The sequence below is a fragment of the Rhinatrema bivittatum genome, chromosome 5, assembly GCF_901001135.1.
Source record: "Rhinatrema bivittatum chromosome 5, aRhiBiv1.1, whole genome shotgun sequence".
Classification (NCBI taxonomy): Eukaryota; Metazoa; Chordata; class Amphibia; order Gymnophiona; family Rhinatrematidae; genus Rhinatrema; species Rhinatrema bivittatum.
Window position 1 is genome coordinate 98,323,792 of NC_042619.1, and position 23,687 is coordinate 98,347,478.

The 23,687-nt window shown below is 47.0% G+C and overlaps 1 protein-coding gene across 1 annotated transcript; it reads right to left on the reverse strand.

Annotated features, from left to right (window-relative positions):
- Positions 1-17,394: 17,394 nt before the first annotated feature.
- Positions 17,395-22,841, reverse strand: LOC115092361 (mesenteric estrogen-dependent adipogenesis protein-like). Its single transcript, XM_029603162.1, has 5 exons — positions 22,633-22,841; positions 22,392-22,519; positions 21,038-21,153; positions 20,043-20,228; positions 17,395-17,709 (listed from the first exon to the last, which is right to left on the reverse strand). The coding sequence occupies exons 1-5, from the start codon at positions 22,839-22,841 to the stop codon at positions 17,638-17,640; spliced, it is 711 nt and encodes a 236-aa protein (XP_029459022.1). The 3' UTR covers positions 17,395-17,637.
- Between the last annotated feature and the right edge of the window lie 846 nt (positions 22,842-23,687).

A 23,687-nucleotide genomic window follows, 5' to 3' on the forward strand; every position in this document is an offset into this window, starting at 1 on the left:
ATCTGCTGGCAGTCTCAGCCTCCTCTACGGCTGCAGCCGGTCGTCTGTCTTTGGACTGAGCTCTCTAGAGTTCCTCATCACAACTGTATCACAGCTGCCGTCTGTGCAGTGCTCTCAATACCATGCCATTCGCAGTGAGTGTCAAATTGCTTATCATTTGATACTTGATTTGGTACTAAGATCTGAGTTCTCTCTGCAAGGAAGAGGTTTAACTCTCTGGGTAGGCTCCTAAGCTAGGACATTGGGAGCTGAGGACAGAATAAAAGCAATGACAAAAGAACCCTCCAGAGCTCCCACCCATTGCTCCAGAAAAATGCCAATATGCTCTGGAAGGGCTGGATGCTTATGTGCAGGAGGGACATCAGAGCCCTGCTGCTGGCACCCCAGCTGTCAGTAAATGACACGACGAGGGGGTGCTTTACTCATTTGTTTCCGGAGAGGTGGGTCAGAGGTCTCTGGTGGCCTTTTGCCACTGGAGGAGAAGCCTTTTGTGGGGATTATTATTATGGGGGAAACTTATCCAGGGGGGCTGCTTGCAGGTAGAGCTTGGGGAGAAGGGCACATCCTCTTCACCAAGAAAAAGCCACTTAGTATGGGGGATTTTGGGCCATGGTGTACGTGGTAAATATTTAACATCTGGTCCAAGGCAGTCTCCAAGGATCCAGGGCTGGCTTAACCATTAGGCAATCTCCTAGGGCACAACTTCTGGGGGACAGCATAAAAAAACCAAAACCACAGTAGTGATAGCTAAACAATAGTTCCTGGCAGCCACACAGACTCACAGAGCCATCTACCCTTTTAAGCACTTTGACTTTATATCTTTTGTGTATTCAGATAAACAGCAACACTGAGTACTGCTTTTCATCAGAGATTTGTTTATTTTAGTGTTGTAGGCTTATTTTTAAAAACGTTATTTGAATCATTTAATTCCAACCCTTGTGACAGGACCTGAGTTTTCAGTTTTCTTCCCAGGGTTTAAATACAGGAAAAAAGGAGGGGGGTGGGGGTCAATGTGAGGCCCCAGTAGACAAAGCAGAGAAGAGATTATTTGATCCCTAATCCAGCCCCTCCCAGGCAACTGCAAGGAACAGGAAGGAAGCAGACAGTTCAGAGAAGAGCTAGCATGCTCCCCAATCCAGCCTCTCCACTCCTGTTGTCCCCCTCCCAGGCAGCTGCAAGGAACTGGAGAGCAGAGGATGAGGCTGTAATGCAGGGCAGAGCAAAGAAGATGTAGAAACTCTCCAGGTCTCCACTAGATGGCCCTAGCCTAAATCCTGGCATTAGAGAGTTAGGAGAGAGGCTTACCATTCCTAACAGCACTGCCTCTGAGGGTTGCTGGAATGGTGACCTCCTGTTTGGATAAGAGGGGAGGGGGGTGAGTAGGGAGAGTAGGCTGGCATTTTTGGTTGGGTTTGAAGTATAAGGAGCTGTTTCTTTTCCTGTCTTTTGTTTTGGGTCTTACAGCCTAACGGGCCGATGCAATACCGTTCGCTAGCCGCTGCACTCAGCTTAATACGCGATTGGATGCATGTTTTTGATGCGCGTCCATAACCCCCGATCCAATACAGGAATTAGTGTGTCCAAAATGCATGTCTAAATCACAGCGAGGCTAATAGCGCTCATCACATGGAAATTCCATAGAGATGAGGCTATTAGCTAATCCCTGCGATCCAATAAATTTTCTGTGTGGCAAATTTTATGCTAGCCCAGGGCCTCCTTTTTAGCGCGATCCCTCATTTAAATATTGGATAGCACGCCCTGGAGAAGTGATTGGATGTGCATTAGGAAAACAGGTTCTCAACACTGAGCGCCTGTTTTCTGCGCACATTTATTGCATCGGCTTGTAAGGATACTGGGAAAAAAAAGCATGGTTTTCCCTGCTTAGTACACTCCCTGCCTCTGTTCCCTCCACCTCCCCCCACCTTCCCCTCCCTTCCCCTACCTAACCCACCCCCCAGCCCTATCTAAGCCCCCCTACCTTTATTCCAGAAGTTACGCTTGCTCGAGGCAGGCATAACTCGCGCGCGCAGGCCTGCTGCCAGCGCGCCATGTTCAGGTCCGGGGGCTGGTCCGGAGGCCGCGGCCACGCCCCTGGAACACCCCGGGCCTGAACCACGGCCCCGCCCCTGGAACACCCCAGATGATGCGCCGCTGTGACACTCCCCCGACACGCCCCTGGCACGCCCCTCCAGGAAAGCCCCTGGACTTACGCGCAAGATAGGCTCGGCACACACAGGGAGGGTTTGGGGTAGGTTTTCGGGGGTTACGCACGTAACCTACGTACGTAACCCTTTGAAAATCTACCCCAAAATGAACTGTTTTGTGAAGTCATTTTTGGAAGATTTTTTTTTTTTTTTTTTTTTTTAATTTTTAATTTCTGAATTTTCAATAAAGAACATACATTAATATAACATTAATTGTATACAAATTATGATTTCCATATAATTATAATTATGAATATACAGAGGAAATATTATTCTCATTTTCTGTATTTTCTCAAAGAAATTCCAGGGAAAAGAAATTTTACATAAGTGATTTAAGGAATCAAAGTCAAAGAAAAGTCAATACTTTTCTCATTACATTCAGAGATAAACTACTTAGACCATTAATTATTGCCCTATAAACCATTTCTCACATTTGGGGGGTGAGAATCCAGGAAAGATTGCAATTGAGATACTTCATGGAGCACGTATTTCTGTTCCAAATATTTTAATTCGCATCTGCAAGGATATTTTAATATAAATGTAGCCCCCCTTAAAAGGATTTCTGATTTTAACTTAAGAAACTCTTTCCTTTTTAATTGAGTGGTTCTCGAGAGGTCAGGATAAATCCATGAATCAGTTCAAATAAAGCTGCGCGCCCCTTTGGCGCGCGCGGCTTCGGCAGCGCACCGGCGGCTCCTGCACACGCTGCAGGAGAGGCCGCTTTTAAAGATCTTCCGGGGCCTTAAGATGACATCACCACCGTGACTCTGACTCCAATTCGCCGCTTCAGGGTCAGGGCAGCGCAACTCCTACAAGATACCAGAGGTAAGAATTCAGGCAATTGGTAATTAGGCAAAACCTCGGTTTATCTCTCTCCTCTCCCCGAGGTTCAGCCGCAGGAGAGGCCGCTTTTAAAGATCTTCCGGGGCCTTAAGATGACATCACCACCGTGACTCTGACTCCAATTCGCCGCTTCAGGGTCAGGGCAGCGCAACTCCTACAAGATACCAGAGGTAAGAATTCAGGCAATTGGTAATTAGGCAAAACCTCGGTTTATCTCTCTCCTCTCCCCGAGGTTCAGCCGCAGGAGAGGCCGCTTTTAAAGATCTTCCGGGGCCTTAAGATGACGTCACCACTGCGACTCCGACTCCAATTTGCTGCTTCAGGGTCGGGGCAGCGCAACTCCCACAAGATTCCAGAGGTAAGAATTCAGGCAATTGGTAATTAGGCAAAACCTCGGTTTACCTCTCTCCTCTCCCCCGGAAGACTTTTTTTTCTCTTTTTGTGAATCCCTGGTCCTGGCTGGAGAAGGGAAAGGGCCCTGAATCGGGCAAGTAGGAGTAGAAGATACCCACTGTGCCAGTCTCACAACCAGTGGAGAGATTGTGGTGACTCACCACATGAGAGTTTTTCCTGGGGTTTGAGAAGATTTTGTGGTTTTGTATTTTTCCTGAGCTGGGAAGGAAGTTTTTTAAGGCCACCTTTCCTTACGCCAGAGGTTGGGAAAGATAATGATTTGTTTTTTCCACCCAAAGACTTTTCATCCAGAGAGGTCCAGTGGAGAAGTTTGGAAAGCAAAGCAAGTGTAAGAAGAGTCAAGGCATCCAGAGAACCCCTCTGGAGTCTTCAACCCGGGTCAAAGGACAAGGACTGCTTTTTTGAAGATCTGGAGTTCACGTTGGATCCCAGGTATTGTTGGGCAAGGGATCCCTCAGCACTAGTATGGATTTGTTTTAATGTATAATTAATTTGACAGGTGTTAATTTCTGAAAGTAAAATGTGCGGCTTGGCTGCACATTTTACTTTCTGGATCGCGTGGGAATGACTAATAGGCCCATCAACATGCATTTGCATGTTGCATGTGCTATTAGTTTCGGGGGGGGGGGGGGTTGGCCATGCATTTTCAACGCGCTATTACCCCTTACTGTATAAGGGGTAAAAATAGCGAGTCAAAAACGCAGGCTAGCAGTGCGCTCCGCTGGAGTGCACTTTACTGTATCGGCCCTTCTGTGGGATATGCATGTAGACCATAATACTTTTGGATTGGGCCCCCAAATTCTTCATATTGGTTATTAGGGATGTGAATCGTTTTTCAACGATTAAAATTATCGTCCGATAATGTTTATATCGTCTTAAATCGTTATAGAACACGATACAATAGAAATTCTAACGATTTATCGTTAAAAATCGTTAAATCGTGTTAGTGCGCACTAACTCAAGTTAGTGCGCACTAACTCCCCGTTAGTGCGCACTAACTCGATTTAGTGCGCACTAACTGAAAATGATACAAATAAACACTTTCCAGGTCACTGAAGGTCAGTTAGGAATGAATATGTGTTCCTATTGGCTGGCTGCCCTCTTATCTATTGATATTACCAAGCTTACCACTGAGGTGATGGTTGGGGGGATGGGAAATGGAACTGGAAACTAACGAACACCAACAGAAAATGAAACAAAGTGTTCACACTTCCCAGGTCAGTAAAGGTCACTTAGGAATGAATATGTATGTATGTATTCCTATTGGCTGGCTGTGCTCTTATCTATTGATGTTACCAATATGGTTGGGGGGATGTGAAATGGAAACAGTTGGAAGCTTGACAAAAAAAGTAATGTAATGATCAGCACTCACGTGACTAGAACTTGTTTGTTTATTATTTTTGTTAGCAGGCACCTGAAATGCTAGTGCATGTTGAATTTGCCAATCACTGTGCATTTTAGAAAGGTGGTCCTGGCTGGAACTGTACACAGTTCAAATATATGTAATTGATTGTTGGTAAGTGTATTTTTTAAGTAGCCACACTGGCACCAGTATGTTTACTTTTCCTCCTACTTAACTCACTAGCTCAGCTTTGTAAGAAGGGCTTCTCTGCTTGTGTGTTGTTTTTGTTTGGTGTGAGGAGAGCAGAAACATCAGATCGTTATTCAATCTACTACAGTCATCTCTTACAGTGCCCTATCCCTATTAATACCAGGAGTGTTGTGATCTTCCTGCACACAGTGCCCTAACCCTGATACCAGTATGAGACAGCTCCCTCCCTGCATTACTAGTGAGAGGCTGGCTTCACAGACAGGGGGGAGCTGCCTGACCCTCACTCCTGACTTCCCCCATGTCCCAGCTAGTGAATGGTGTGTGGGTGAGGGGGGGGGGGAGGATGGTGAAGTCTGAGACAGCTCCCTCCCTGCATTACTAGTGAGAGGCTGGCTTCACAGACAGGGGGGAGCTGCCTGACCCTCACTCCTGACTTCCCCCATGTCCCAGCTAGTGAATGGTGTGTGGGTGAGGGGGGGGGGGGAGGATGGTGAAGTCTGAGACAGCTCCCTCCCTGCATTACTAGTGAGAGGCTGGCTTCACAGACAGGGGGGAGCTGCCTGACCCTCACTCCTGACTTCCCCCATGTCCCAGCTAGTGAATGGTGTGTGGGTGAGGGGGGGGGGGGAGGATGGTGAAGTCTGAGACAGCTCCCTCCCTGCATTACTAGTGAGAGGCTGGCTTCACAGACAGGGGGGAGCTGCCTGACCCTCACTCCTGACTTCCCCCATGTCCCAGCTAGTGAATGGTGTGTGGGTGAGGGGTGGGGGGAGGATGGTGAAGTCTGAGACAGCTCCCTCCCTGCATTACTAGTGAGAGGCTGGCTTCACAGACAGGGGGGAGCTGCCTGACCCTCACTCCTGACTTCCCCCATGTCCCAGCTAGTGAATGGTGTGTGGGTGAGGGGGGGGGGGAGGATGGTGAAGTCTGAGACAGCTCCCTCCCTGCATTACTAGTGAGAGGCTGGCTTCACAGACAGGGGGAGCTGCCTGACCCTCACTCCTGACTTCCCCCATGTCCCAGCTAGTGAATGGTGTGTGGGTGAGGGGGGGGGGGAGGATGGTGAAGTCTGAGACAGCTCCCTCCCTGCATTACTAGTGAGAGGCTGGCTTCACAGACAGGGGGGAGCTGCCTGACCCTCACTCCTGACTTCCCCCATGTCCCAGCTAGTGAATGGTCTGTGGGTGAGGGGTGGGGGGAGGATGGTGAAGTCTGAGACAGCTCCCTCCCTGCATTACTAGTGAGAGGCTGGCTTCGCAGACAGGGGGGAGCTGCCTGACCCTCACTCCTGACTTCCCCCATGTCCCAGCTAGTGAATGGTGTGTGGGTGAGGGGGGGGGGGAGGATGGTGAAGTCTGAGACAGCTCCCTCCCTGCATTACTAGTGAGAGGCTGGCTTCACAGACAGGGGGGAGCTGCCTGACCCTCACTCCTGACTTCCCCCATGTCCCAGCTAGTGAATGGTGTGTGGGTGAGGGGGGGGGGGAGGATGGTGAAGTCTGAGACAGCTCCCTCCCTGCATTACTAGTGAGAGGCTGGCTTCACAGACAGGGGGGAGCTGCCTGTCCCTCACTCCTGACTTCCCCCATGTCCCAGCTAGTGAATGGTGTGTGGGTGAGGGGGGGGGGGGTGGATGGTGAAGTCTGAGACAGCTCCCTCCCTGCATTACTAGTGAGAGGCTGGCTTCACAGACAGGGGGGAGCTGCCTGACCCTCACTCCTGACTTCCCCCATGTCCCAGCTAGTGAATGGTGTGTGGGTGAGGGGGGGGGGGAGGATGGTGAAGTCTGAGACAGCTCCCTCCCTGCATTACTAGTGAGAGGCTGGCTTCACAGACAGGGGGGAGCTGCCTGACCCTCACTCCTGACTTCCCCCATGTCCCAGCTAGTGAATGGTGTGTGGGTGAGGGGTGGGGGGGAGGATGGTGAAGTCTGAGACAGCTCCCTCCCTGCATTACTAGTGAGAGGCTGGCTTCGCAGACAGGGGGGAGCTGCCTGACCCTCACTCCTGACTTCCCCCATGTCCCAGCTAGTGAATGGTGTGTGGGTGAGGGGGGGGGGGAGGATGGTGAAGTCTGAGACAGCTCCCTCCCTGCATTACTAGTGAGAGGCTGGCTTCACAGACAGGGGGGAGCTGCCTGACCCTCACTCCTGACTTCCCCCATGTCCCAGCTAGTGAATGGTGTGTGGGTGAGGGGGGGGGGGGAGGATGGTGAAGTCTGAGACAGCTCCCTCCCTGCATTACTAGTGAGAGGCTGGCTTCACAGACAGGGGGGAGCTGCCTGTCCCTCCCTCCTGACTTCCCCCATGTCCCAGCTAGTGAATGGTGTGTGGGTGAGGGGGGGGGGTGGATGGTGTGAAGTCTGAGACAGCTCCCTCCCTGCATTACTAGTGAGAGGCTGGCTTCACAGACAGGGGGGAACTGCCTGACCCTCACTCCTGACTTCCCCCATGTCCCAGCTAGTGAATGGTGTGTGGGTGAGGGGGGGGGGGGGAGGATGGTGAAGTCTGAGACAGCTCCCTCCCTGCATTACTAGTGAGAGGCTGGCTTCACAGACAGGGGGGAGCTGCCTGTCCCTCACTCCTGACTTCCCCCATGTCCCAGCTAGTGAATGGTGTGTGGGTGAGGGGGGGGGGTGGATGGTGAAGTCTGAGACAGCTCCCTCCCTGAATTACTAGTGAGAGGCTGGCTTCACAGACAGGGGGGAGCTGCCTGACCCTCACTCCTGACTTCCCCCAAGTCCCAGCTAGTGAATGGTGTGTGGGTGAGGGGGGGGGGGGAGGATGGTGAAGTCTGAGACAGCTCCCTCCCTGCATTACTAGTGAGAGGCTGGCTTCGCAGACAGGGGGGAGCTGCCTGACCCTCACTCCTGACTTCCCCCATGTCCCAGCTAGTGAATGGTGTGTGGGTGAGGGGGGGGGGGGGAGGATGGTGAAGTCTGAGACAGCTCCCTCCCTGCATTACTAGTGAGAGGCTGGCTTCACAGACAGGGGGGAGCTGCCTGACCCTCACTCCTGACTTCCCCCATGTCCCAGCTAGTGAATGGTGTGTGGGTGAGGGGGGGGGGGAGGATGGTGAAGTCTGAGACAGCTCCCTCCCTGCATTACTAGTGAGAGGCTGGCTTCACAGACAGGGGGGAGCTGCCTGTCCCTCACTCCTGACTTCCCCCATGTCCCAGCTAGTGAATGGTGTGTGGGTGAGGGGGGGGGGGGTGGATGGTGAAGTCTGAGACAGCTCCCTCCCTGCATTACTAGTGAGAGGCTGGCTTCACAGACAGGGGGGAGCTGCCTGACCCTCACTCCTGACTTCCCCCATGTCCCAGCTAGTGAATGGTGTGTGGGTAAGGGGGGGGGGGGGGAGGATGGTGAAGTCTGAGACAGCTCCCTCCCTGCATTACTAGTGAGAGGCTGGCTTCACAGACAGGGGGGAGCTGCCTGACCCTCACTCCTCCGGGGTATTGTGATCTTCCTGCACACAGTGCCCTATCCCTGATACCAGGGGTGTTGTGATCTTCCTGCATGCAGTGCCCTATCCCTATTAATACCAGGAGTGTTGTGATCTTCCTGCATGCAGTGCCCTATCCCTATTAATACCAGGAGTGTTGTGATCTTCCTGCATGCAGTGCCCTATCCCTGATATCGGGATGTGTGCAAGAAGATCACAACACCCCCGGTATCAGGAATAGGGCACTGTGTGCAGGAAGATCACAACACCCCCAGTATCAGGAATAGGGCACTGTGTGCAGGAAGATCACAACACCCCTGGTATTAGGGATAGGGCACTGTGTGCAGGAAGATCACAACACTCCTGGTATTAATAGGGATAGGGCACTGTGTGCAGGAAGATCACAATACCCCTGGTATCAGGGTTAGGGCACAAGTTCTAGTCACATTGACTGATCACATTACTTGTTTTGTCAAGCTACCAACTGTTTCCATTTCCCATCCCCCATATACTGTCAGTAGGAAACTTGGTAACATGAATAAATAAGAGGGCAGCCAATAGGAATACATATTCATTCCTAAACTGACCTTAACTGACCTGAAAAGTGTCAAATTGTATCATTTTCAGTTAGTGCGCACTAACTCCCAGTTAGTGCGCACTAACTCCCGTTAGTGCGCACTAACTCGAGTTAGTGCGCACTAATCGGAAAAAACGATTTTTAACGATTTTTTAACTAAAAAATCGTGCCTAAGACGATTTTCTTGCCCTGCCACACGATTTCTATCGTTAAGACGATATGGAAAACGATTCACATCCCTATTGGTTATTGATATTCTTTCTTTGAGAAAATAGTTTCCCAACCTTTGGTGTCTCTAGTTTTATTATCTGCAATGTTTCTCCCTCTTTACTCATCATCTGTTTCACTTCCCTCTAACTGCTTCTTCTTGTATCTTCTTTTTCATTATTCTTTCCTTTTTATTTTCCATTTCCATTCAGTTTTTTCTGTCTCTTTTCTTCAGTGAATTTGTCATTCCTATCTCTCTCTCTTCTCCAGACTCTTTCCCTTTTCCTTGCTCTTTTATTTCTCCCTCCTCCTCTTGATCTCTTCTCCTCCCTTCATCCTTATGTACAGACCAGAATCCTCTCTTGCAAATTTTGGGCCCGAAGGTGGGAGTGCCTTCTCTGGCAGCAGCAGACTTGCAGAGTTGGGCTCTGCTGCTGGCAGTCCATTGCTATGACTCGTAATATAAGATGTGAGAGGAGAATTTTATTGCAGACACCTTATCTCACCTGTCATTGCCTCTGTCTGAGCTTGACTGCTCCTCATCTGGACTGGGACTAGTTTTTCTCCAGCAATGGATACCTGGTTCAAAAAAGGGAGCCTTCCTGAAAACCTAAGGACATCAGTGCCTGCTTCCAGGGGTACAAGGTTTAGGTCAGCTGGGTCCAAGGTTGTTTACTATCGAACTCATGAAGGGGAATCCCCAGGGGACTTCGTGAGGAGGTTTTCTTTACTTACATTTTATTGACTTTTTCAACTCATACAACACAAATAGAATATCAAGAAACATACAGGCTCTGATGCAACATCATGTGCTCAGGCTAGCACACAGGGTAGCCCATGGTTGGATGCCCGTTTTGGATGCACTAAGCTAACAGTCGATGTAAAAAGGGGATTAGTGTGTCCAAACTAGAGATAAGCTTCATTTTTCTGGGTTGGGTCAGGTTTCAGTTCTGGCGCTTCATGGGAAAACTGGTTGGGAGGGTCAGGATGGGGGTCATTGGGGGGGTCAGGATGGTCCCCCAAGATTTGCCAAAAGTCCCTGGTGGTCCAGCGCGGGTCCTGGTGCGATCTCCTGCACTTGGGCCGTCGGCTGCCAGTATTCAAAATGGCGCCGATAGCCTTTGCCCTTACCATGTCACAGGGGCTACCGGTGCCATTGGTCAGCCCCTGTCACATGGTAGGGCGGGGGCTGACCAATGGCACTGATAGCCCCTGTGACATCGTAAGGGCAAAGGGCCATCGGCGCCATTTTGATTTGTAGCAGGCCCGACAGACCTACGGCCCAGAGGGAGAGATCGCTTGTGGGACCCTGCTGGACCACCAGGGATTTTAGTAAGTCTTGGGGAGGGATCGGGATGGGGGAGGTTGTAACAAAGTAAAAGTGAAGGGTTGGGGTGGGTTTGTTTTTTTTTTTTTGTAATAAATGTGTCCTTCTCCCCCGTACAAATCCGAAAAATGAATTTTCCCAGAAGTTTGGGGAAAATCCGTGTCGGGGTTCAAGCCCCCTGAATCACAACAAATTAGGCAATTTCATTGAAATTGCCTAATTTGTAATAAACTAATGCACATCTCTAGTTCAAACATGCTCGTTGCTAATAGCGCTCATCACACATAAATGCCGTGTAGATGAAGCTATTAGCTAATGCCTCTGATGCAAAAAAATCACTGTGCACCTGACATGCACGTTTTTACACGCAAGAATTAATGCCAGCCCTGGAGCTGGCATTAAGTCTTGACGCATGTCAAGGGCTCAAAAAAAAGCAGAAATTACTGCTTTTCTGTGGCTCCTCCTCTTAGTATCATACCAATATTAAGTGGGAGGAACCACAGAGAGCAGCATGAAAAAGAAATCTTGATGGCAGTTAGGTTAGGAAAACAGACACTCAATTTACGAGTGTTCGTTTTCCTAACCGGTGTCTGTGCATGGGTTAGGAAAACGGACATGTGGAGCCATATCTCCTGGGTGCCCAATGTCATGGACGCATTGGGGATGGACAATTTATCCCTAATGCATCCTTTTTAGTGTGACAGCTGATCTGCATATTGCATTGGGCGCCCAGGAGAGGGGGATATGCATGCATTGAAAAAACATGCACCCAGTTTGAATCCACGTTTTTTTGCACTTAACATTGCATTGGCACAATATTGCAGTAAGTCATCTGAACAACCCCAAATCCCAAATCTGCCCTCATGCACCCTCCCTACCCCTCCCAGCAAGCCTCCACCAAATCCCTTTCCACCTAAATTACATAGAACTACATTAATGTGCCCCAATTGGAGACCTCAAGAACTCTGTCATCGGGCACAATTTCTTCTCCCCCTTACTCAAATCCCCTTTAGCCTTAAAAGACAAAACTACTAATTCCATCATTGACCCTACCCCTACCAACCAATCTATCAATTTTTGAGACTCTAAAAATCTCCATTTACCCAAGATAACCTCCTTCCCACTAAAAAAAAAATTGTAATCAAAATTTACATCATGAGCAGTTTTTAACTAATTTATATGTAGCACATTGAGGGGGTTCCCAAAATAAAATCTATGACCGCAAGTTTTGTCTGATGTCCAGGTCTGGATGAATTTACTGGGTTGGTCAAAGTCTGTTGTGCCAGGTGCGCACTTTATGAAAATCTACTTGTGAAGGCTACACCCACACTGATGATCCCCAACAAAACTAGCAAGGAAATGCTTACTCATGGATTTGGGTGAAATTAAGGAGATGAAATTTCTTGTATTTTGGGATGCTTTCTTCTGCTGGCCAAAAATAGTCAGGTCATAGGATGGAACAGCAGCTGCAATTTTATATTGTATAAAAAAGGATGGGTGATGACCAGATTCTTCTGAGTCCTCACTGTCCTCTCTAACCCTGAATCTGTACTTTCCTGTGTCCCCACTGTCCTCTTTACCATCTCGACATCCCAGAGTCTTCACTCCATTTCCAGGTCCCTATGTTCCCTCTGCTGACTTAATCACTAACGGACCGATACAGTAAAGTCCGCGGGAGAGCGGACAAACGCCCGCTCTCCCGACGCGCTCACCGGCCCCTCGCCAGTGCATACGATGCAGTATGCAAATTAGGTGGCACGGTAGAAAAAGGGAAAAGGAGGCGCTAGCAACACTAGCGCATCCCTAGCGCCTCCTTTTTGACAGGAGCAGCGGCTGTCAGCGGGTTTGACAGCCAACGCTCAATTTTGCCAGCATCGGTTCTCGAGCCTGCTGACAGCTACGGGCTCGGAAACCGGACGCCAGCAAAATTGAGCGTCTGGTTTTCGGCCCGACAGCCGTGGGCCGAATTCAAATTTATTTTTTTTTTACTTTTTTTACTTTCGGGACCTCCGACTTAATATTGCCATGATATTAAGTCGGAGGGTGCACAGAAAAGCAGTTTTTACTGCTTTTCTGTGCACTTTCCTGGTGCCGGAAGAAATTAGCACCGACCTTTGGGTCGGCGCTAATTTCTGAAAGTAAATGTGCGGCTTGGCTGCACATTTTACTTTCTGTATCCCGCGCGCATACCTAATAGGGCCCTCAACATGCATTTGCATGTTGAGGGCCCTATTAGGTGCCACGGGTTGGACGTGCGTTTTCCTCCCCTTACTGAATAAGGGGTAAGGGAAAACGCGTGTCCAATAGCAGGCTAACAGTGCGCTCCGTCGGAGCGCACTGTACTGTATCGGCCTGTAAGGGAGTCATTTTCTAAAGGGATCGCACGCAAAAAGGGACAGGGCAGAATCCTCACCAGAAGGGGAGGAGTCGGGGCGGCATCGGGGCGGACTCCACGATGACTTCACTGATGGCGAAAAGGTAGGACACTTTATCGCTGCCAGTAGTGCACCCAATAGCGCCACCTTTCACGGTGGCGCTATTGGGTGCGAAAGCCGGCAGCAATCGCACTAAGGAAGTGCGATTGCTTCTGGCTTTCACAGGCCCACCCCCCACTTCGCCCCGCCCCCCCCCCCCCCCCCATTACCGCCGGATTCTCTAAGGTCTGTGACCTTAGAAAATCCAGGCCTAAGTCTCCCTCCTCTTACCCCAAATCCTTGAATTTGCACTCTCTTCCTGACCCCCCCAGCTTAAAATTGTATTTCTCCTCTTGCCTGTTTTCTGGTCCTCTTTCACCTCCCTCCCTAGCCAGACCGGCAGGGGGAACAGCACTGCCAAATCTTGTTTGGGGAAGGGAGCAGCAGTCAAGCAGCTTTTTTTTCCAACCAGGTGCAAACCATTTATTTAATTTATTTATTTAATTGTTACTATATACCGGTATTCGAGAATACATCATATCGGTTTACAAAATTAGAAAGTAAAATAACCAGTAAAATAAAATGCATCAGATACAAACTAAAAATGAAATACAACATATTAGAAATACAAACACAATAATCATAAAATACTCAGTATAATATTAAAAAAGTAAAATAAAAGAGTGGCACTATTTAATCAAGAAAATCTTGCTGAAATAGCCAGGTTGTTAGGGTCAGCGGGTGTAGCAGTGACTTTTTTCTTCAGACCGGTGTAGGCACTATTATGTTAGGAGCAGGGAGCACATCGGAAGAGGGCAGCCGCCTTGACTTTATTCTTCAGTCTGATGCAGGGCTGAGAGGTGGGTGACATCGAGTGGAGCAAGATCTGATGATATATGTGATAAGTGTTCCACCCTCTTATTCTCCTCATGGAATGGAAAGATAGATGATGCCCACCTCCTATGCACTCATTGGTCACATCCAACCCAGGGCAGGACTGAAGCTGACCAATGAGTGCTGGCTTTGGGATCAGGGACACAGCCAGGAAAAAGTAGATGCTGCTCGGGACATGACTCTAAATTCATGTACACTCCCCCAAAATATTGTGGACATCTGTTAACCTTAAGATTAGTTTATGTTACAGTGGATATGCTGGTTCTCAAAGCTATAAATTATCCAAAAAAAGACATGTATGTATATTAAACACATGGTAACAGACATGCAAAGCTAGCTTTAAGGACACATCCACTTTTGGCAATTGGAAGAAAAATTATCCTCTTTATATTTGCTTTTGAAAGAAATGAAAAAGCACACTCCACAGATTTTATATATTAACTTGTATTTAGTCAACAGTACGTTTACAATAAAGGGCTAATTTCATTCCATTTGTGGCATTAAACAAAAATTCAGTCTTCATATTTTAGTTAAAGCACATGGTGTTATGTTTATCTATATAAATAAAAATGTTAAATAGTTTGTACGTCGTCGCTAATCTCGCCAACCACTTAACCGAATGCGTTCAAATTTGCACACAACATTCATTTCCCATACGGGAAGGATCTTATACACTTACATTACATACAGGTCACACCTGTGACAGGTAATACAAGTTTAAAAATTGCTTTCACAAAACAGCGACATCTGGTGGCCGTCAGCGCAAGCGCAACCTCTTACACCTTTCACACACACTCACACTCCACACCCCACCCCCACACAGGGCTATTGTCTTTCATTCACACTCCCTCATAACACACAGAAATCCACACTCATCACACCACACACCCCCACCCACACGCCTGTCAATGTCACTTACTTCACCCACCCTCCCAAAACACACCAAAACACAAATTCCTGGCTGCTACATTGGGAAGCCACGCATTTAACACAGCCTCCGATTTTAAATTTAAAGTACCCTCTTCCACCCACCCACGCACTGCACTCCGATCACACACTACACCTTAAACAAGTCTGTGCTTCTCCACTGGCACCACAGGAACGGTCCGGGACACATCGCATTCATTATGGCCATCGGATGCCAGCAACCAAAATGGTGCCGGCGGACCTTGCCCTTACTATGCTATACAGAGACAACAATGACGTTGGTACACCATGTGACATAGTAAGGGCAAGAGCCCATCGGCGCCATATCCTCAGAGGACATTTGTCCTTACTAGGTCAGGAATCCTGATGCACCACTTTCTCCAGTGAAGTTTTGCGACATGGCAGCCGGCGGAACAAACCCTAGCACACACCCTCGCCACCGGCTGGCAGTTTACACAGGTAGCCGGGGAGGAGCATGGTGGGGACCGTTCTTATTTTCCGCCGCGCGTTTTTCACAGGGGGGGGCACTCATTCTCCTCATCTCCCGAGAGGGGGGCTGTAGTGTGGGTTGCTCTATTTCGCCAGGTTGGGGGGGGGGGGGCAGGAAGGTGTGCTTGCATATTTAAACTATTCTTTGCTGGTGCTGTTCATTTGGGGTAAAAAAAAAACCAAAAAAACACACAAACTGTAACCTTTACTGCTCTGTTCTGTTTTTTCAACTTAACCAGGTTCAGCCACTGCAACGCGTGGCAGGGTACAGCTAGTTAATAATAATAATAATAATATATTTCTAAAATATATAACAGTAAAATATAATATAAATAACTCTAAAATATATAATGCTATTAATAATAATACTAGCAGTACAAAAATATAAGCACCATCAAGCTCAGAATCATTATCCAAATAATCAGAGTACATTTGTCAATAACAGAATCAATTTGCCAAAACTATATTGTGGAGTAAGGCATCACAGAACACCTTTTGCCAGTGCAAGAACAGTACAAATATCATGTTCCCTAGTAAGACAGACTTTTCATACACAGCTGAGGCACTCAGCCTGAAGCACTAACCAAAGGCTTCCTAAACCAGTCCTGGGCATCCCACAGGCAGTCAGATTTTCAGGATATCCCCAATTAATATGCATGAGATAAATGTGCATGCATTAAAGATCCAGGATATACAAATGTTTCTCATGTATATTTATTGGGGATATCCTGACATCCCGATCGGCTGTGGGGTCCTCAGGACAGGTTTGGGAAGCCCCCGCACTGAAGCAGCAATGACTCTGCACTCTTCTGTAGCAGCCTGCAAGAATAATTTACTTAGGCACCTGAGATAGAACAATGAGTCTAAGCACTGAGAACCTCTGCCAAAATCTTCTAATCAGAGACCATCAAATATAAAGGCATTTTCACTTACATGTAAACAAAAAGCAATTGCCCCAGTTGTATAATGCTAGGTCCTTAATCCATTCTTTAGAAATATGAACTTTTGTTCTTTGTGAAAACTGCACTAAAAATAGTCCATCAACAAATAATATTTTTCATTGAAAATTTCCTTAGTGCGACACTTTAAATCAATCAAGGAGGCACAGTAAAGTGGACAAAAAGTGGACAAAAAGTGAATAAAATTGGTGCATTTCACCTTCACTCTCTTCACTTACACTACTCGAGCATTTGAGCGCTCTCAGCTCTCAGCCTGAAGACATGGAGAGCTGATGAAACGCTGGAGGGAAGAGGTCTGATAGGAAGCGGGGAATTAATCTAGGAAGGGAATGAAACATCAAAGTCTGTAGCCCCTGATGCAGAAGGATTCTTCTAAACCCCGGACCTGTGTCAGGCAGTTTCCTATGATCAGTGGTAACAGGGGTCAGTGGATATAATGGACATAAGAAGATTACGATAAAGACAATAGCGATAAGTGACATCAATCTTTCTATAGATGTGAGAGAACAAAGGAATTCTGCAGAGTGGAAATGAAGATAGTGAAGATGAGCTGCACCAATTTTTTTCACTTTTAATCACTATATTGTGCCTCCTTTATTGATTTAAAGTACAGTATGGATGTAAGATTTTCAGCAGATATCTTTGTCTTTATTAAAATGTATTAATCGCTTAAGCTGAAGCCCTAAGTGATGTACAACTTAACATACATAATTAATATAAGCCAAAACAAAACATAATCATACAAATAATATAAGCCCCTCATAACACTTGTACTCAGCTCATCAAATGGCCTTTAGAGTAAAGGATCCGGCCCAATAGCCCCTTAAAAGACAGGAAGAGTGGCATTGCTGTAGTGGCTGAAAGTTTTTGCATAGAAAAATTAGGAACTTCATATACACAGTTACACAATAGGCAGGGAGGAAGATAGAGACCCAGACTGAACTATTGCAGTTTACAGCCTAGCTAGGTAACCCTCACAGTTACCCTTTGCCATGCAGGATCAGGTGACACAGCTGGGAAATGCTAACCCATTGCTATCTTGTTTGGAGGATGACGTTTTGCTATCTTTCCTCCACCAAAAAGAATCCATAGGCATTGTCCCAAGCTGGACAGTTTGAAAACTGCCCCCATAATCACATACCCACAAAAATGCTTTCTACAAAATATACACCAGGGTTCACCATTGTTTTCTTCTGCTTTCCCCCATGAGATCTTACATCAAACCACATTGTATTATATTTCCAGATGAAATGCAGCTTGGAAATGCTCACTCAGGACTCTGTCTCAAGCTGTGGAGTGAGAGCCAACTTTCAAATTCCTCCGCTACAGAAACATCTTCAAGTTTCTCCTGTTTTCAGGTTTCAAAGTTATGATGAAACGCAAGCCAATTATTGATGTGCATTGTAAACTTTTTCCAGTGCAAACTTGTATTTCCTTTCATGAGCTTTAAGATAAGTTATCTGCAAAAAAAAAAAAAATCAAAATTTGAGACGTGAAGCTTTTTTATTTCCTCTAATAAATATAGATGCACTGTAAAATAACTGACACACGCTTCCTGTGTCCCCTTCTTCCTCTGGTGGGAATTTCCTGTTTAAGCAGCAGTAAGTGGTGGGGGCCACTGTGGGGATGGTGGGAAAATGCTGCTTCTCAGTCCCACAGTTAGGACCTCACTTTCGCCACTGGAGCTGCCACTGACAGCTGTTGGCTCCTAGAGCCCTGGGGCTTTGCTAAAGATTTATGCATGGGATAGGGGAGGGGGAGTCAGGGCCAAGGCACAGGTTTAAGACCAGTGGAAGGGAGAGTGGAAGTCAATCTGGGGCCTATGCTGCAAAAACATGATCATGTTTCTCTTGTCCTCTGAGAATCTCACAGCCTTCTTACCTCTTTACTTCCTCGTCTTTAAAACCCTCCATGGGTACTACTCCCTGCTCCTTTTCCCACTCCCCCCATTTCTTCAGGCTCCTGTGTTCACAGTATTCTATAAGGATGTGAGTTGTTTTTATAACGAATTGAAATATCGTATGATATTTCTTATTTGTTATATATCGGTTAAAAACTAGAAACAAACACCTTTTCCCTGAATTTTCATGAAAATTGTTTTTCAGGTTAGTGCTCGCTAACGGGATTTAGTGTGCACTAACTCCTATTAGCGCGCACTAACAAAAAACCGATTTTTCATGAAAAAAAAAAAGTCGATCCGTGGGAAAATGAGATTTTCGAACCCGAAAGTGGGAACGATCGGGCACCTGATTCACATCCCTATTCTATCATCCAACCATACTCTTCCTGTGTCCTAGATATCTGGATAAGCCCCTTTCCCATCTCTTTTCTTCTTTTATGTGTCAGGTCTGTTTCTATTCATAAATCTAAATTCAAAAAACCCATCTTTTCTGCTTTGCCATTGATTCTTCTCTTCCCTTTCTCTAACCATCCTACATTACCCTGAAACATTTGTTCCTTTGTAGTATGTATTGATTGTACTTCCATACCAAAAGGTATAAGCACAACGTAATCACATTCACTTAAAATAATAGCTTATTCTTAAAGTGAGACCCTGAGTGAAAAGGTGGCTAGTGATGAACATACTTAGTAGAAGAGGCTTATTAATGGGCTTAAATTCTTTTCAGGGCAGATTGATCCAGTCTGGGTGCTACCCAGGGTTTTATTTTTACATAAAAAAAAAGTGGAACTGTAGTTATTTTGGAGGGGTGGGCAGGATTTTTACTTTCAAGACACACTCTCACACTCATGGTCTCACACACATACATTCTCATTCTCTCCCACACTCTTACTCACACGTCCTCCCTCACTCACATACACTCTCTCTTTGTCCCTTTCTCCCCATCACATCACAATGGAGCAGTTGCAACACTCTCCCTTCCCCACTATGGCCCTAGCTGGCCAAAGTTGTCAGAAACCAATCTCCAGTTGCAGGGCCAGCAGGACTTGACCTTCCAGAGTGACTCCCCAGCTCTTATTACCCTTTTACCACTGTATCCTCCAGACATCCAGCTCCACTGTCCCCAGCTCTATGCTCCCCTGCTGGTTCCATCTGCAGCACCTGTGGCTGAGCGGTGTGGCACATTTTCTGGCAGGAACTGACCCTCAACCTCTGAGACTGCTGTCCTCGGCCAATCTGCCACTACCGCTACTTCCACTGGTATGGGCAGGCTGATTCTGCTACCTCATCTTTCTTTTCTGTCTGGCCCAGCTGGCTCATGCCCCACCTTCTTCTGGCCACATGGGCAAATGACTTGGACAGAGGAGTGGGGGAGGGGGAAGCATGCCAGGATCTAACTACAGGACCCATTCTCTGTTCTCTGCTTTCCTCTGCCTTTGGGGTGGCAGGTGGCTACTGGGATCCAACCATGCTAATCTGTCTCCTGATTGGGGGTGTAGAGGCCCTAAAAGGAAGTCCCAGAAAGCCATTTTGGACATACTGACAGAAATTAAGACCTGGTGGTACCCCACAGCTTTCATGGACTTGAGGTTTTGATGTCCATAAGATAAGTAGGATTAGAAGTACTGTATGCAGTGAGTAAAATAAGGTCTTGATAAAACTGTTCAAAATTAATGGAGACAATTCATAACTCTGTTGAAGACTAGGAATGGGAGGAAGGGTCCTATATTATATATATATATATATATATATATATATATATATATATATATATATAGGTTTTTTTTTACCACCTTTGTTTTTTTTCTACCTTTTTCCTACTTCCCCTATTCATTTTACTCTTACAGACATACCCTACAGTACATTCTTAGTTATGTTAGTATAAGACGTTACCTTCCCCTGGATTGTATAATTCCTTTTGCTGAATCCAAACCAGTATGGGAAGTCAAAGAGTGCATCGCTGTTGTACTTTAGGGTAAATGAAGTGTTTTGCCAATCAGGAGTGATAAAACGTGACTCATGAGGGAGAACAAAATTTGTCTGATATGTCCACGTCTGCAGACATTCCTTCAGATCCAGCTGCAGGAACAGAAAGGAATCAGCATTAGACATTTAGGCACACAGCAGAAAGAGGTACTGGGAAAAAAACCCAACAACCTATGAAAGTAACAAAGTGCTGAAGGACTTCTGCCTGATCCTTAACCCTTTGGGGGAAAAACTCCCAAAGCACTTCTTGCATTTACAGTTTTTTTCCTGTGGATATTTAAGATCATAAGATTTACCATACTGGGTCAGACCAAAAGTCCATCAAGCCCAGTATCCTGTTTTCAACAGTGGCCTATCCAGGTCACAAGTACCTGGCAGGATCTCCTCTAGAAGTTGCAGGAAAGGAAAGCCAGGAATAGAAAGAAGCATTACAGTATTTCAGAGCTTCGTCACTTTATCTTCTCTCACCCCCCATCCTTCCACTTCTATTCCTTTCCTCGCTCCTCCTTCATGCCTCTTCCCTCCACTATGATCTCTTCTGGCTTTAAACCTGGCCCTTCCTGTTGACTAAGGAATGCGGCTGATCTGATGCTGCTTGCACAAAGCATCTTTCTGCCTATGAAATAATGGCCAGGAAGAGCAATGCTAACTCCTCTCCCTCTCAGGATGCATTGCCATTGGATTCCTCTTTGTGGGACTGCATATTGTTGATGTGTAGAAATTTGAAAATATATATTTTTTGAGATTTGTCACACTTTACTAGTTGAACTTCTGTATACAAATGCATATCTAATCTATACAACAAAATTCTTTAAAAGATATAACTAATCTTCAAAATCGTAAGTTTACTACACATTTGAACAGTTTTTATATTGAAAAACAAGATTGCAATGAATTTTCACCTTTACTGTGTAGCTTTCTCCAGCCACAGATGAAATAGCTTGATTTAACTTCTCCTCTAATTGTTGTTGCATCCATGGACTCCTTCCATTTATGATCAGAAAGAATTGCTTTATCACTTCAGGGGGGGAAAAAAAGAGAACTATTAAAAGGGAGTTAGCATTCTTTATTCTTGGAATACTTGACTACCTTTCTTGCCATACTATGGTAAAAATCATATTGTGGCTTTTTCCCCATATGACATGGCATTTTGAAACTTGCCCACCCTGTGTCCAGTGCCTGTACTTTCACCGGCACAGACTGGAGATGTTCCAAGGATTAGAGTCTCTGCAGGGAAATGCAACGATCCACCCAGTTCTGAATTTTCATTTATTGCTCACTCTAAAGATTTACGTCTGGAGCAAAAGTTGGGCGAAAAAAATTAGCAAGTCAGTTGGCTTGAACAATTTTCTAACACTGCATCTTTTGCACATGCATTTAGGGGTAGATTTTCAGAGCCCTGCTCGCCTAAATCCGCCCAAAACCGGGCGGATTTAGGCGAGCAGGGCCCTGCGCGCCGGGAAGCCTATTTTACATAGGCCTCCCGGCGCGCGCAGAGCCCCGGGACTCGCGTACGTCCCGGGGTTTTCGGAGGGGGGCGTGTCGGGGGCGGGCCCGGTCGACGCGGCGTTTCGGGGGCGTGTCGGCCGCGTTTTGGGGGCGGGTACGGGGCGTGGCTACGGCCCGGGGGCGTGGCCGCGCCCTCCGTACCCGCCCCCAGGTCGCGGCCCGGCGCGCAGCAGGCCCGCTGGCGCGCGGGGATTTACGTCTCCCTCCGGGAGGCGTAAATCCCCCGACAACGGTAAGGGGGGGGTGTAGACAGGGCCGGGTGGGTGGGTTAGGTAGGGGAAGGGAGGGTAAGGTGAGGGGAGGGCAAAGGAAAGTTCCCTCCGAGGCCGCTCCGATTTCGGAGCGGCCTTGGAGGGAACGGGGGGAGGCAGCGCGGCTCGGCGCGCGCAGGCTATACAAAATCGATAGCCTTGCGCGCGCCGATCCAGGATTTTAGTGGATACGCGCGGCTCCGCGCGTATCTACTAAAATCCAGCGTACTTTTGCTTGAGTCTGATGCGCAAGCAAAAGTAGGCTGTTTGCGCGCCTCTTAAAATCTACCCCTTAATTTCTAGTAACTGTGGGAAGTAAGTAAATGCAAGATACAGTGCAAGAAAAAGCTGCAAACAGCACTGAGGGTCTTTGAATCAGGCAGATATTCCATAGGGCTTTCACCACAGCTTTTATTCTCTTCCAGGGAAATAATAAATTCTTCTTCACACCCTCTGGTCTGATATATGATGTAAGCTATATGAGATCTCCATTTACCTGTAGTTGCTTTCTCTGCCTTTTCCCTTGGTTTCCTCTCACATGCAGACACCATCAGGAGAATAAGTTTGGAAGTCATTTTGTTTCTTAGTTTGGTGTAGTCACCTAAATTTTCTACCAGAGCAGTACTAGAATGAAAAGAAGAAAATTAGTTGGAGCAAACAGTCTTCAGAATCTTATTTGTAAACAAGCTGAAGATTAAAACCAGTGCCCACAAGCCTTTGGCAACCCTGAAACTTACTTGCCAGTTGAATTCTGAAAAACCACTCTGCTCCCTCCAGCAGTCACAAAGTCATTGATAAACACACAGCAGCTGTCAGGCTCGTACATCACCAGACTATGCCCAGCTCTTCCCTTCTCCACCGTGAAGCCAAATGGAGGATCCTTCAGAAAGTCCTCTGCTGCTATCAACCCCAACATGAAATCAGGCCTGGAGACTGAGGTCTTCATTCTGGACAATAAAAGCTTCAGAGGATGAGTTTACTCTGAGAAATGACAGCGTAAGAGAAGGGACTGCAGCTATATTTATAGTAGCCCGCCTCCTGATAGATACGTGCAGCTCTAACTAGCTGTTTTCTCTTGCAGACAACAATTTTGAAATTTTGCCAAAGTTCCTCCACACCCTGACACTTGTATGTTAATTGTAACATTTTTATAATTGTAATTTGTCTTTAATGCGTTACATTTCCTTACCTGAAATATGATAGTGACGGATTTAGGGATTTGCTATCCCTAGGCACTCTTGGTGCAATCAGCAACCTTACCGCCCTCCCCCCCCCCTCCCAAATAGGGGAAGCCAACAGAGAACAGAAGGTCTAACTCATAGCCCCACAGTTTCCTATGGCAACTCAAGGGTCAATTCTGTGGAAAATTAGAAAATTTTGAAGTATGTTGGCAAATGTTTCTATCTTTTGTATTACATTATCAACATGAAGTAATTTTCCAGCTTTGCTCGTTTCTGTATAATGTTTTCATTAGGAGATAAAAAACGATCGCAAGCATCAATAGAGGAGGTGATCTCAGGAATGGGGAGAGGAGGAAGGGTTGCCAAATGGCTCCATTTACCATTTGCCTTGCTTACGGGCCGATACAGTAAAAGTCGCGGGAGAGCGGACGAACACCTGCTCTCCCGGCGCGCGTACAGGCCACTCTCCTGTGCACGCGATTCTGTATTCAAATGAGGGCCGATGGCAAAAAGAGGCGCTAGGGACACTAGCGCGTCCCTAGCGCCTCCTTTTGGACCGGAGCGGCGACTGTCAGCAAGTTTGACAGCCGACGCTCAATTTTGCCGGCGTC